Source organism: Dermochelys coriacea, chromosome 26 (assembly GCF_009764565.3).
Source record: "Dermochelys coriacea isolate rDerCor1 chromosome 26, rDerCor1.pri.v4, whole genome shotgun sequence".
Taxonomy (NCBI): Eukaryota; Metazoa; Chordata; order Testudines; family Dermochelyidae; genus Dermochelys; species Dermochelys coriacea.
The window spans coordinates 5,664,561-5,680,042 of NC_050093.1; the positions used below are offsets into that span (position 1 = coordinate 5,664,561).

The 15,482-nt window shown below is 53.6% G+C and overlaps 1 protein-coding gene across 4 annotated transcripts; it reads right to left on the reverse strand.

The window, feature by feature from the left end:
* Positions 1-1,553: 1,553 nt before the first annotated feature.
* Positions 1,554-15,131, reverse strand: LGI3 (leucine rich repeat LGI family member 3). 4 transcript variants are annotated; one of them, XM_038385032.2, is made up of 9 exons: positions 14,965-15,130; positions 12,700-12,820; positions 9,818-9,889; positions 9,187-9,258; positions 8,846-8,917; positions 8,302-8,373; positions 7,591-7,760; positions 7,226-7,390; positions 1,554-6,045 (listed from the first exon to the last, which is right to left on the reverse strand). In XM_038385032.2, exons 3-9 carry the CDS (start codon positions 9,883-9,885, stop codon positions 5,228-5,230), a joined length of 1,437 nt encoding a protein of 478 aa, XP_038240960.1. In that variant the 5' UTR covers positions 9,886-9,889; positions 12,700-12,820; positions 14,965-15,130; the 3' UTR covers positions 1,554-5,227. The 4 variants fall into 4 exon arrangements, with proteins under 4 accessions (XP_038240960.1, XP_038240961.1, XP_038240958.1 ...); XM_038385033.2 differs by lacking the exon at positions 12,700-12,820 and having other exon boundaries at positions 14,965-15,131; XM_038385030.2 differs by lacking the exon at positions 14,965-15,130 and having other exon boundaries at positions 12,700-13,842.
* Positions 15,132-15,482: the final 351 nt, after the last annotated feature.

Sequence of the window (15,482 nt, forward strand, 5' to 3'; positions counted from 1 at the left end):
TGCATCTTGACCATGGTGCCCCATAAGGCTGGCCCTGCTCAAGCCCCGCTGCCCAGGGCTGAAGCCCAGAGCTGGAGCCCCATGACTGGAGCCAGGCAGGTGTGGGGAAGGTCAAAGCCTGTCTCCTAAGCCCCTGGGCACTGCAGGGAGGGGCTGCTGCTTCGCTCCCTGGCCCTCCCCATCTCTGTCCAGGAGGTTACGGTGGCCTCAGGAAAAACCCCAGGTGGCCACGATGGTTGTTATTGAGAAACACTGGGGGCTGTTGGGGTTGAATCACAGAGGAAAAAGTGATAGTCGGTTGGGAAAAATAAACAGGGACTGTCCCTGCTGAGCACAGCCAATTGGGAATGAATGGACCAGCCGTGAGAGTCACAGCCAGTGCGAGCCCTGGCCATTGTACAAGGCATTCAATTGCTAATCCTTAAAGCACAGAAATGCAGTCACTGTGTCATGTTGTATGGACCTGATCCAAAACCCACCAAATTCAACAGAAAACGTCCCATTGATTTCAATGGGCTTTGGGTCAGGCCTTATAAAAATAAAAATGACCACTGGGTGGGCCATTCCCTATCAGCTAATGACCAGGCTGTCTCTTGGGCCCGCAACTCCTTCATCTGTTTACTAAGGGGCCTGGCCATGCTCTCTCAGTCATTATTGCTTAAATATTGCCTCCTGATAATAGTATTGACAGCACCCTGTCTACTATTGGGACAAGCACTGTATAAAATAGATAGAGTGAATGAATATCTATGGTGAGAGAGAGTAGGTACATACAGTCACAGAGACAGAAAGACAGCCAGATAGATTGGCATGTATAGTATTGGATGGATGGACAGATGGACACAGTACAAGTCATAAAATATCTGTCAGGAGGATTTCTGCCCCATCCTCTGGCCAATTGGGTTGGAAATGTGCCTGACACAGGGCTCAAAGGTTTTCCACATGCATCTGAGTTCTCACTTGTAATGTGTCAGATACTAACGGGGCCTGGGGTGGGGGATGGCAGGAGTCCAGCTACGATTGCCTGGCCGTACTTTTATAACTGCTCTTGGGTGACCAGCAGGGGACATTTCAGGCTGGGAGGTGGCCAGGAGACGCTGTCAAGAGGTCCCCTGGGGGCAATGTGAAAGAAAGCACTGGCCACAGGCAACTGCAGATCTCTGAACCTTCTCCCTCAGCTGGGGATAAAATAGAGAAGGGGTTCAAGGGAAAGCATGGTGTCCTGGAACTGGAGAGGCTATATGTTGCCAGGGTGGAGAGTCAGGGATTAGTGGGAAGGAAATTCTGGGATTAAGGAGAGGAAATATTATGAGATGAGGGGAGGGGATGTGTGTGCCGGGACTGGGAGAGGAACTGTGGGATCAGGAAGGGGCTATTTTGGGATGAAAGGGAGAGGATGCTCAGGGAGGAGAGAGTAATATCAGGTTTGTAACACCCCCATTAGGTTGTGCATTCACACACTCACACAGACACACACAGACACACACACTCCATCTCTGGGGCTGGCATGTTCCATAGCACAGAGCTCATGGTTCAGAACAAAGGATGGCAGCAGTGTCATAGTGCGTTTATTTTCGGAAGCATTTCGGTAGAGCTCGTACACCTTGGTTATAAGTCGTATGCAGAGAGCATCCTGCTCTGGGGGGCTGGGGAGAGGGGCAGTGTGGCCGAGAGGGAAACTACAGGCAGCTGATGAGAGAACAGCATGTGGAGCCCGCCCTCCTCCCCCCCCTCCAGCCCTTGCACACCAGAGTCAGGCCATCCCTGTCACCACTCCCCAGCAGATGGCGAAAGAACCTCAGGGCTGCTCCTCTCTCCAGCTGGAGAGTGAGGGGAACAGGAGGCTGCTGATGGGGTCACTGCACACTGACAGCAGGCTCCCCTGAGCCTGCTCCTGCTCCCACTGGAGTCTGCGGGAGCTGTGCCACTCGTTCCAATGGGAGGAGGATCAGGGCCTGTGGGAGTTGCAGGGGAAGGCGGGTTTGAGACTGGGGCACTGCTGCTCAGGAGTAAATTGGTTAGGACAGGCGAGATCACTTATGCCTGAAGAGCTCAGCCTCATTCTCTGTTAGGGATAGGGGAACCCTCCTGAAGCCCTCACCTGCTGATCAGCCTTCCCCTTCTTTCTAGGTATCCCTACTGCAAAAGTAACAACCTGTCCTCCACCAGTAACAACCTGCAGGGTTTGAACCTGGAGCCATCAGTGCTAAAAGCACATGAGCTAAAGGGATAATTCCCGCAGTTAGCAGCAATAGTAGGCTTTTATCTCCTGTGTGAAACCACACCCACAGGCAGGAGGAGGCGACACATAGTCCATCCTCAGCTCTTCCACGCTTTGCATGACCAAACTGTTGGGGGAAAGGAGGGATAAGTAGGGATAGAGGCCCAGATCCTCAAAGGTATTTAGGTGCCTACCTCCTTTTGATTTCAATGGGAATTAGGCACCTAAAGACTTTTGAGGACATGAGCCATAGAAACAAACGGATAGAGATGGGGCTAGTCTGATAGCATATAGATGAATAAACAGAGAGACGTAATGGGAAACAGATGCCTTTGCCTGGTTAGCCTCCCAGGAGATGAAGCACCAAAACCAACTCCAAAGTTCCTTTTCCCTGGTTCCGACCCACCAGAAAGCCCCCTGCCTTTGAGGTCTGCACTTGCAAGAGGCCCAGAGACCCCAGAGGAGAGGGGGTTTGGAGCAGAACTTTCTGATGTTCCCCATCTCTAGGCACCCTGCGAGGAAGTGAGGAGGAACAGGGTCTCATTTCCCCAACACACAAGCAGGATATCAGCAAACCGGGCACAGGGAACCAGTCCCCATTCCCTCTCTGATGATCAAAGGAAATAAGCACAGTATGAAGGGAGGGCTCCTCGCTGCACGTCTTGTAGATGTGCAGGCTTTTCCGACAGCTGGGAAACGATCGCCAGCTGAGCTGCTCTGTGCCTCCTACCAATGCCTGGGACATACAGAATCACAGAGCAAACTGGGATCTTTGCTCCAATCCCCGGTGATGCACTAGAGACAAAGGGGACATTGAGACACTACGGGTCTGATTCTTGTGGACACTACAGCCCCTTCGTGCCAACCTGGCCTCCACATGGGAGTCGATTAGTTACGTGCTCTTTGGGCATGTGGTGTAAAGGGGCTCAGGGGTGAATGAGAATCAGCCTGGAGGAGGAAATTCTATCTCCCTGAGTAGAATACAGGGGACAATTGCTCCTATCACTGACACTGACGCGACTCCACCCTGTCAGTGGGGAACATACTAGTGAGACCGAGAGATGATTTGGGCCCTGTGGCTGTTGATCCATAAACATCAAAGGCCAGGCAGAGCCAGCGCTGGGATCACGACAGGAGCTGGGTGGGCTGAAACTTGGTAGTTCAAAAAAGGAGTACTTGTGGCACCTTAGAGACTAACAAATTGAAACTTGGTAGTTCAGGAAACCCTGGCTTCCTTCTCTCCAGTCCCTCTTGTATGGGACATGTGACTCCCTGGAGGAGTCTCTCCTGTCACTCCCTGTCGCTGCGGCTGTCAGCAATTCTGTTTAACTTGAGCCATGTATGCTCAAGGCAAGCGAAAGCAGGATAGAAATCCGCACGCTACACAAAGCAGCACAGGCTTATTTCCCTTTAGCTGCTCATCCCAGCCTGCCCTGAAAGATGCACTGGTGCTTATGCAGCAGGATTGTGCACGGGAGCAGACGCACTACATTTCTGCTCTGGGATTGTGCATCGGTGCATATGCACGGGGATGGTGTTTTGGGCACGGGCACTAGAGTTGTGCACTAGCGCTTGCTCTCTGACCCTCTGATCCCTCTTGGGATTTATGCGCCCAAGGCACATGGGCTCATGCACTAGTCTTGATAGCTAGCATGCTGATAGCTCTTCCTGTCTGCAGATCACAAAGGAGGCCGAGCAACGGTATCACCCTTTTACAGAAGGGGAAACTGAGGCACAGCAATTTACCCAAGGTCACACAGCAGCTCAGTGGAAAAGCCAAGCCTGGACTCCTGAGCCCCAGTCCCTTACGATAACCACTGGACAATGTTGCCCCCTGCAGCTTGACAGAGAGACGATGCCTGGAGGGAAGCAAAGCAGGTCACTGCAGTAAAGTGGGGGAGGTACAAAGGGTGCCTCTATACTTTCATTAGCTCCCAGAAGGCCTTGGAAGGCAGCTCACTGAGGAAGCTGGGACAATCTGGGCTGATGTTGCCACTGGGCACACTTCCAAAGAGCCCTCTTGCAGGGTGGGTGCAGGAGACAAAGGGGATCAGGTGGTCTCAGGAGTGGTGCAGCTGCCCAGAGCAGTACCTCTACAGTCGGAACATGGGTGATGGCTACAGGAAGTGCGGCAGAGGCTGCTGGAAGAGTTCGGGAGAAGTCACGACAAGGGACTTTCTTCTTCCAGGCCTGTTCCCCAGCGCTGTCTATGGGGACAGGAGCATGTGTGCAAAGGGAACTGCAGGGAGGGTTCGGGGTGACGGATACACGGATGTATGTGTGTGTCGGTGGGTGGGAGAGGCAGCGTGATGTGGTGCACCGCCAATGCACCGAATCTGGGTTCGCCCATAAGAATGTGCACACGGGAGTAGCTGTGTGTGCGTGGAAAGTGCAGTAGTGAGAGTGGATTTGAACAGTCATGGATCTGAGGGTGTACATGGACGTGGGTGTCCATGCATGGCAGTATATAGGCATGAATATCAGACACGATGCGGGGAGATGGATGTGAGGGTAAGGGGTGCAGGAACGTGTGTTTGTTCCTAATGGGGTGCACAGGGATTGCATGGACATATAAAGAGTGAGTGTAGATGCACATGGTATGGCTAGAAGACTGGGAAGGAGTGTACGTGGGGGTGTTGGAGTATGCGCACGCTGAAGGCAGATGGGCAGGAATGCAATGTGTATGAGATGCTGGAGGGCATGTGGGTATGAGTTTATCTAATGAGAGATGACTGTGGTGAGGATACACTCATGAATACAAGTGTCTGGATGGAATGTGTGCTGGGTATGCATATACTCATGGGTCTGTGTGAGTATGTATGTATTCTGGACCTGTCCCTGGATATGGCTGTGGGGCAGCACATGGGCACAGACAGGAAGCCTTAGCCTGAGGAGAGGCAGGGCGCTGGAGTCCCCTGCTTCAGGGGTGTTGCAAGTGGAAGAACATTTTCTCTGCACAGTATCTAGGCGTGAGGCAGGGAGCTGGGCAGGCGGCAGGGGCACCCCCTACAAGCTGAGGTCCACCACAACGTGCCTGTAGACTAGCGTGCTGCTCTTGAAGCTGGGGGCCAGCAGGACATCCATGTCCTCCAAGGGGACGTAGTGGAAGGCCCGGGGGGCTTGGACAGAGAGTTCCTGGAACTTGACAAACTTCTGCTTCTCCTCGTGCCAGAGGTAAACGTGGGTGAAGGAGAAGTCGCTGCCCAGCACCATGTACTGGCGCTGGGACACCAGGAAGGGTTGCATGACCATGGAGCCCCGTGAGGGCAGAGTCTGCAGCTCGGTGAAGCGCTGCCCCTCCCACTTGACCACCTTGGAGTCCCCGATGTAGCGGCTAAGGCACAGGTAATTGTCTTTCTTGAACTTGAAGTGCTTGACCAGCTGCACGTCCATTATCTCAGCCACCTCCCCCTGCTGCACAAACTGCTTCTGGGTGCGGCTCCACTGGTAGATGACAGGGGCCTGGGAGCTGCTGGAGATGATGAGCCAGGGCTTGCCTTCATTCTCCACGTATTCCACGTCGGTGTCGCGGTGCCAGGGGTGCAGGGCCTGGTGGGAGTAGAAGCCATTCTGGTTCCAGCGGTAGAGGCTGGTGGAGCCAGCCTTGGAGCTGTCGGCGATGACGAAATACCAGTTGCCGTCAATCTGGAAGGCCTCGATGTCATTGGGCTTGCGGATCTTCCTGCTGTCCATGTCCTGGATCTTGATGAACTTGTCCACGTTGGTGTCCCACCGGTAGATGTAGGAGCCGCCGAAGAGCTGTGCCACCACCACGTAGAGCTGCGACTGAGCCACGATGGGCTTGCAGTACACGGCTGAATGAGCTGCAAGGGGGCAAGAGTCAGAGTCAGCAGGGCGGCCCTCGGCCCCCTGCTCCAGTGCACACTGTGCCTATATCAAACATGGTCTGCACCCAGAGCCCATTTTGGGGGGCCACAGAGATCCAGCCCAGATTCTCGTCCTCCCAGATGATGCACCCATAGCCCATGCCAGGTGGGCAGAGAAATCCAGTTCCAGCTCTTCATACCCAAAGTGAATTAGGCTGAGGGTTCCCTCTCCTTGTCAGGACTGAAGATATTTTTCACCTGTATCCCTCACAGACACATGCGCTTCCTGGAATGCGGGGAAAGGAAAAGAACCCAGACTGGATTTCGGTGCCCACCTGGAAGGATGACGTCCAGCTCTGGAGCAGCTTCCAGTAGCTAGTGGAGGAGAGTGTCCCAGGTGAGCAGCATTAGCATACCAGCTTGCATACACACATACCCCACACCTCTGCCCGCACCTGCATAGTGATGGAAAATCCATACCCTCCCTTAGACTAGGCTTCCCAGGGAGGTGATGGAATCCCCATCACTGGACGAATTTAAGAACAGGCTGGACAAACACCTGTCAGGGTTGATCTAGGTTTACTTGGTCCTGCCTCAGTGCAAGGAGATGAATTAGATGTCCTGTCGAGGTCCCTTCCAGTCCTACACTTCTCTGATTCTATAACCACTCACATATACACCCACAGTGGCGCTTTCATATGTACACACAAACACTTGGAGACTCTCCCATATATGCATGCATGCACCCTGCTGTTGGCCTTCAATCTGAAGGGGGCTCCACGTTGCTTTGCTTTGACAGCAAGGATGCAGCTCCTGCAATCCGCACTCCCTGCCTCTGCCCAAAGGGACTGGGAAGAACCACCCGGGACTGCCAGGTGTTTCTGCCCCTAAGCTCTGCACTGTAAACCCCTAGGGTAGCTCACAACTTCCCAGGAACCTGCCCTGAACCACATCAGGGAGGCTAATGTGCTCTCTTACTATCCCCCTGCCATGTGCCTCTTCATGGCTCATGCAATGCGTGACTGATTGCAAGTGACCATGAACCCCTGATAACAGGATCTTTCTGTTTCTCCTAGTGCTCACTATAATGGGACTTGCTGTCTCCCATCTCTGGCCCCATTCCTCCAGGGAAGTACAGGGCCATGGCAGAATGTCTGTCTGTATGGCTGGTCCTTACCAGGGATGCGGTCAAAGTCCCTTAGCTTGCGCTCCACATAGTCCCACTTGAGGATGGTGCAGCTGCTGGCACTGGGCTGGGCCAGTGCTACGTAGAGGTCACTGCTGTAGACAAAGGGCTCAGCTGACACCGACTGGAATGGCAGGACCTGGTGCACCACGAAGTCTGGAAGGGAAGGTGCAATAGGTGAAGATGTGGCAGCAGTGGGGACCCCCGTCACAACACCCAGCCCATTGCTCCCTGGCCATGGCAGCATGACCAACGGCTTTGCTTTTCAACCACATCCATGGAACGTGGCCCCGTATCCACTCTCCCCTGCCTCCAGCTGTGCCTAGTGAAGCAATGAGAGCAGCAGCCACTCCTACCTGTCGTGATGCAGTCAAAGTCCTTGAGGGCCAGGTCCCAGATCTTCTGCCCCTGGTAGCGGACAGGGCTGCTGCAGAAGGTGGCAGGCACCGTGGCATTGGTCCTCTCCACCCAATCCACCAACCACTTGATTTTGCAGTCACAGATCAAAGCGTTGCCCCGGAGGTCCCTGAGGGGGGTGGAGGGTTTACAATGGAGCACTGGTCACATGAGCAATGGAACCCCACTACCGCCCCTCCATCACCCCCCAACTACAGACAAGGCCGGGAACCCCAAAGCATGTGTTTACAGTCTGGGCCTGGAGAAGGAAATGGTTCCAGCTCTGGGGGAGCTAGTCTCAACCCTGGTGTGTGGGTGGGGAGCACATTTAGTCTGTTGTGCCTCGTTAAAGAGACCCATCCCTCTGTTCTCCCGCCTATGCTCTGAGCCTGCAGAGCCCAAAGGTGCATGGGATATTGACACCCTCCAGCACCAAAGAGAAGGCTAGAGAGCTGGGCGCTGGATGTGCAGGCCAGGAGGGGTGGGGTGAAAGCACTGGGGTAGGCAGGAGAATGGGGAGGCAGGTTGGGCTGCTGTGAGGACCTTGACCCAGCCCGGGATCAAGGTTCCTGGGCTCTGATATCCTGCTTCTTGGCTCTACACAGCATGGGACAGCATCTCCCTCAATAACAGGCCCCTAGTGGTGGCAGATGGCCTGAGCTGGGCCTTACAGGTCACTGAGGATGTCCAGGGGTGTGAAGATATCTCTGGGCAGTGTCTGCAGGTTGTTGTTGGCCAAAGATCTGAGAGAGAGAGAGACAGAGAGAGAGAGAGAGAGATTTATTGCCAGGAAAAGTGGCACCTCCTTTCAAACGGACCCTGGGCAGAAGGTCTGGCCTGGAAGCCAGCACTGTGTCCACAGTGGCAACTCCCTACCCCACGGCTCTGGCTTTTTTTGATAGGTGGAGCTACCACCCTAAAAGTCAGAGAGACAGGGTTGTCTGCTCGCTGCGAAACTCACAAATAGATGGTCCTGTTGTACTACTCTGTCAGTCATGCCATCCCCACAGGCACATGTCCGGCATGCCAAGTGTATCATACCCACAAGCTCTGTGGCACACATTATACCCACAGCATGAGGTGTGCTATACTCACAAGTGCCTGTGAGGTGTGGCATGCCCATGGGAATGCCATATCCACAGGCGCGTGCTAGGTGCACTCTACCCATAGGCTCATGCAAAGCGTGCCATGCCCACCGGCACGGGTCATACTCACAGGTGTGTCAGGGACTTCAGCCCTCGGAAGGTGAATTTCGACAGAGAGCGGATGTCATTGTTCTCAATGAACCTGTGGGGACAAACGGGGACACAGGCCTTGCCCTCTGCTCCCTGAGAGGTGGTGCTGCCAAGCAGCCTCAGGGACTGAGCTCCCATCTCTCCTGGGATGGCCATTTCAGATGAGAGGGGAGCATCCATGGAGTGGGATGCCGCAACCCCCCCAACCCTAACCAGAAGTGGCACCTTCCCTGCAACCCACCCCCCGCAAGACCTTCTCCTCCCAATTCCCACCATCGCCTCCCTCCAGCCGACCCCAGTGCGAAGGAGAGGCACACGTACAGGTACTGCAGGTGGGAGAGGCCAGTGAAGGCATCGTCCCCGATCAGCGTAAACTTGTTGGAGTTCAGTAATCTGCAAAGAGAAAGGTGAGACATCAGCTCCGGTGGCCGCCATCTCCAGCACAGCTGGGCTGCATTGGGGTGCTAGGCTGAGAATACCACAGACTGGAACCCCTTCCCTCCACTGCGGATGCACTGAGAAGGCAGAGGTCTGGACGCAGGCTGTGAGTTCAAATGCTACCTGCTGCAGCTCAGCCGTGGCCAGGGGTTAACCTCCGATGTCGCGGGGGACGCCTTCCCATTGCACGGGGCTGGAGTGCCTCCGTGTAGGATGATGGGGGAGCAGAATCCTCCCTCGCGCCTGTGATTTGTCCCAGAGAGAGGGGATAGCGGGGAGGTCTTCTCTGCCCATCTGTATCTCCCATGACCTCACCATTCAGCCACCTAGTTCGGGCAGGCCCAGTTTTGGGGGAGATTAAACATTACAGCTCCAAGGCCTCCCCAGGGAGACTCTGCCAAGCCTTTACCAGCCCATGCTGCCTCACAGGGCAGGGGAAGGCCTGTGTCCTCCTCCTTGGGGACTGCCCTGGCAATAACAAGCCCCCATCCCAATAAGAGACCCAGAGACGTACAGGAACTGCAGGAGGGGGATGTGAGCGAAGGCTGCTGCTTTGATTTCAGTAAAGGCCGCGTTCACCATGGTTCTGCGGAGAAGGAAAGGAGGAGAGAAAAGCTCAGGAAAATTCCAGGAGGATGGGGCGTTCAGCACTCAGAAAAGTGACAGCAGCATAGTATGGGTTGGAGCTAGGCAGAGAGCAGTGTGCAGAGCCCGTCGGGCCTTTTCAGGGAAATTTGTTTTTTGTGGGGAAATGCCCGTTCACAGAAACCAAAGCCGCCCGCAGGGAAGGCTGGTTGGTTTCTACGAGTTTCCCCGTTTCTGAACAAATTTGAAAACACATTTTAAATTATCGAGGCCCTGGCTTTTTGACATTTTCCAAATGAAAAAAAAAGGTTTGTTTTTCAGGTCAAAATGACTTTGTTTCAAAATTTTGGTGCATGGTAAAGGAAACGTTTTTTTTCAAAAGGTCAAAATCGAAACGATGCATTTCCCCGGATGCAATTTGAAATTTTCTACCGATCTTTGGTTTGCAAATATTTTCAAGATTTCAACTTTTGGTTCTGATTCAGGATGGGGAAAATGTAGAAATCTTGAAAATCCTTGCAGGTGAGGACAAGCATTTCCTGCCTGGTTCAACTGGTATGCGCTGTGTAAGCATCTCTGCATCTCATGCTGCTCTGCCAATGCCCCTCAATGCTGGCCCACAGCCGCCCTGCTCTCCCACCCCGGGGCCTGCCACAGCTCTGCCGACACTCTTCAAAGCTGATCTGCAGTCTCCTGTTATCCTAGTCCTAGCTTGGTATGTTCCAGTTACTGCTCTTGAATCCAGGCACGGCCTTTCCAGGGGGAGGTTTATACTTGCCCTCTGCTTTCCAGGTGGAGGAGGTATATTTAAAGAGCTCTCTCTCTCTCTCTCTTTTGCTGTAATTACAGCCCGAAGGTCCAGGGAGCCTTGGGACCCCTTAACCAGTCGATAGGGCCATGTTTGGGCAAAGGGAGACTGCCTGCCTCCTGCTACAGAGAGCTGGTCTGCCTAAGACAGGTCCAGCAAGTGCAGTCTGATTGGAAATTAACCAACGGAGGCAGGGGTGGTGATGCTCGGGGGCGAGGGGAGAAGAGGGCAGAATTGCTAATGCAATGCAGGACCCGCAGCATGGAGCAGGTGCTCCTCATTTGCATCATCCCATTCTCCCATTCCCCAGCACCCTGGCAAGGAAGATGGACTGCAGCAGAGCCAGCGTGTGCAGGAAGGAAGAGTGCTCCTGCAGACAATTAAAGAATGAGGTCAGCAGGCCTCCCACCCTGGGCTCTAGGGTTTGAGGGGGTCAAGCCAAGGACAAGGGACCTAGGATGGGCAGAAATGGGATATACTTCAGGGCTTCAGTCAATCTCTATTAGAGACCAGGATGGGAGTTATCCAGGGGTTGGGAGGCAGATTATCTCCCATCTGCTATTGTGCTGGTGCTGGCCGCTCTCAGAGACAGGATACTGGGCTAGATGGTCCTCGGGTCTGATCCAGTCTGGCAGCTCCTGTGTTCCTATGGAATTTCTCAGGCCCCATCAGGGACATAGCCAGGGGAAGCATGCAGTGCACAGACACAGCAGACACAAAGGGACTCTTTCTTACCTGCACACACTCTAAAATCAGACATATACACTCACACACATGCAAACGCCACACAGCAGATGCACACCCCAGACAAAAAATGCAGGGGCACCAGACACACATACATACCAAGCACACGCACACACTTTCCCCGCACCACCACGGCAATCTACAAAAGGTCAGTTCCAGTATGTCACTGCGGAGATACAGCAGTGACAGGCGCATGAGATTAGATCAAACCATTCCTTTACCTTCCCTGCTCTCACCCCAGCCAGGTCAGGAGGGACCTGCAGGCAGAGTTAGGAGCCCTTCGAGGTCAATGAGAGGTGGCATGGTGCCACGCCAAAGGGGGCAGTCAGAACCTATTGTAGGTCTGGATCAGCTGTGACAAACAGTGGAAGGAAAGGGCTGCCTATTTCTGTGCTGAGGAGCTACCCAGGAGGTAGCAACACACTAGGGTGACCAGACACCAAATGTGAAAAATCGGGGATGAGGGGTATTAGAAGCCTATATAAGAAAAAGACCCAAAAATCAGGACTGTCCCTATAAAATCAGGACATATGGTCACCCTACAGCACACAGATGAAAGAGTGTTCATGTACCCCTCTCCCCACACACACACACTTACTTTTCATACACCTAGCTTTCATTCTCACACACACACACTTCCATACACAAACATGCTCATTTATAAACACAATGCATTTGCACAACACACACATGCATCGCATATATTCACACACACCCCCACATGATCAACAACATGCTTATGCTGATGCACACCCAGACACATAACATGATCAGAAAGAAAAATAAATCCAAGAGGTATAGACACCCAGCATGGGCATGCAGACATGCGTGTGTTTACATGCACACATACATGATTTTCTCATACAAATAAGCAGCTACAGCATACATACACAATAACCTGCATGCACACGGAGGGTTATTATTGAACACACATTATACATTTGTGCACACATATACCCCATGGATTCACACACACCATCTCTCTCGGTGTTAGCGAACCCACAACAATCCCATCCCGATGTAACCCCAAGGAATATGCTGCCTTCTGGGAACCCTCCAATAGCAACAAGGGCCCTCAGCCTTTTAGTCTAAAACTCGTCCAACCCCAGGGATTCCCCACCTCCATCTCCCTCAACCCCAACTCCAACCCCAGTGCTTCCAGACATTCCCCCAGCCCACCTACCTCCCCCACCATATCCCTATCCTTCATCCCAGTGATCCCCCCTCCACCCACTCCCTCCTGCTCTGCTGATACTCACAGGGAAATGACCTCCGTGGGCAGGTTCCTGGGGACAGCTTTGGAGTCGATGCAGAAGGCAGTGTCCCTGGTGCAGGAGCAGCTCTGGGGACATGGGGGCAGCTTGGGGGCTCGCTTGGAGCCTGCAGGCAGCCAGAGGAAGGCCAGGCTGATCAGGAGGAAGGCAAGGACTTGCCCCGTCCGCATCACTTTCCCTGGCTGCAGCTCAGACATCTCCCTGGCCTGGCCTCCCTCCCCTCCAGGAGAAGAATCCCCCCGTACACTGTTACTTCAGCTCTGCTATGTAATCTTCCCTCCTCTCCTGGCTTTGCTCTCAAGCCCAGGAGCTGCAGTGAAGAGCTGAAGCAATCCTGGGAGTGAGGATGCCAGAGTCCATCATGCTTCTCTGCAGAGCACCACACTCAACCGCTGGGGTGGGGGAAGCAGGAGTGCTTTGCTGCTGAATGATTCGTCAAAGTGATAGCACGGCTGGGGTTGTCTGTGGTGCATGGGGAGTGTGGGAGTGTGCCGCGTGCAATAGTATGTGTGCGTGTGCATACTGCATGCACTAGTGTGTTTGCAGGTGTGAGTGTGTGTATGTACTGCATGTAACAATGTATATGTGTGTCTCTCTCTCCAGGTATGACTTCTGCATGCGTGTTTGTGTGTCTCTCTGTGTGTGCATGTGAATGTGAAAATACATGTGCAAGAATGTAACTGTGAATGTTTGTAGTGTGCATGCAAATGCGGTGTGTATACAAATATCTGACTGTGTGTGTACTTTGTATGTGCAGGGCTGTGCACGATGGAGCATGTATGGGTTGTGAACGGCTCTGACCGGGCTCATATGTGCCTGAGAGTTTGTGTGTGCTGTGTGACTGCATGAGCCTGTTTCCGCCAGGGTTGTGTATGTTCTATGTGTGCTTGTGTGTTTGTTTCTATGTGTGTGTGAACATGGGTGCACATGCAGGCATGAGTGTGTGAATATGTACATGTGGGTCAGTGTACTTGGGTGGGTGAACAGGTGTGCACATGGAAGTGTGTGCACCTGAGTGCTCTTGTGTGTATCCCGAGAGCATGGTTCGGGAAGCTGAAGCACAGAATCTTCCACTGGCTTCTGGCCCTTGCTGACCCACCCTCCCCATCACACTCATTCCCACCAGCCTCACAGAGACCTTCACCTGCAGCAGGATCCTCCCACCTGAAACAGGGGCCTCAGCTTTGTCCTCCCTGCCTGCTCATTTCCTTCCGATCTTTCTGCCCTGTGCCCCTGGGTTTGCAGCATTCTACCGATGTCACTGATTCCCTCCCCCATCAACCCCTGCCACCACCACCCTGTATGCTTCCCAACCCCCTCCCATCTGACACGTCCTTGCTGAGCTCTCTTAGATAATTTATGATGAACTGAGTGACTTGTGAGCCAAAAGCCAGCCAGTGGCTACGGTCCCAGACACGGCCTTCTCCTGGCTAACAATGAGAGGGGATGGCTCTATAGAGGGCATTCTTACCCTCCGCAGCTGGGCCTGAGGCCAGGACATTGACAACAAACAAACAAGGGTTCCGGGGCGCAGTGGAGGCAGGGCAAGGAGAGAAGTGATTGGCAAGTCATGGGGTTGTCACTGAGCTCCCATGGGACAGGAGAGGGGAGACGGCAAAGGGAGGGACATGGCCAGAAGCTATGGAGTGAGGGGATGGATAGATCTGGGGCAGGACGCATTATGGCAGCCCAGCTCCCCTTCACTGGAAGGGGCCTCATCGCTCCATCTGTACTTTCTCCAGGAAGCAGGGCAGTAAGCTGGGGGCAGTCTTGAAGCTCAAGGTGCACCTGACAGCCTGAGGGCAAGAAAAATACAAGGAGAGTTCTTTCTGCTGAGGGCTGGGCCAGCACTTCCAGTGCAAAACCACCACAAAGGACCAATGTCCTTCTGTGCATGCTCCAAGGCCTCAGGTGGGGAAGCTGGGGACCTAATAGCTGTGTACCATTGCCAGTCCTTTTATGTTCTGTCACAAGGGCTCTGCAATCAGCTGAAGACAGGGTCAGGCTAAGCAGCTGTCAGGCCATGGTTAACTGCAGAATAACTGTAAGGTCAGATCAGCCTGGAGCAGGGTCAGAGGTTAGCTATCAAACAGCAGAGAGGTCAAAATTCACTGGGGACCAGCTGGTGTGGTCCAGGAAGTGCCTGCATTCATTCAGTGAGCTGTAGAAATCAGCTCATCTCTGCCCAGCTGCAGCCCTGCAAACTTCCCCTGTCAAAGGTCCCACCCCTATTAGTATAAGGTCTCTTACCCTGGAGGCTGTCCACAGCTGCAATTATTTAGATCCTGGTTTGAGATCAGATTTTGAAGCTCTCGGTGTCAGGAGAGAGGGTGGCTCAGAGCTCTGGTTTGGGTCTGTCTCTAATTGCAACATGTGGAAGCAACAATGATGGGACGAGACACCTAGAGAGAACACTCCACTGTCTGAGGGATCAGACCTCATGACCCGTTCAGAACATTGGACAGAATGTGACTTACCCATGGCCCCTCCCCAAAGGCTGCTGGCTGCCCACACTCTGATAAGGGCCCAGGCACTCACGACTAGTGCTGTTGTGGGAAGCCTTTGATTTTCGGTTTTTGCTTTGAACATCTGAAGCACCATCAGGTGCCAGAGGGGCTAAGAGACTCGGGGCACTGAGCCAAGCCTGGCCATGGCCATATCGATGGTCCGGATGCTCCAGCCTGAAGGGCAGCACTAGCTCCTCAGAGCTGGATGACTTTGGCCTCAGAACCCCTGTAGTTGCAGCTCTTGGGTGCTAAGAGGCCCAT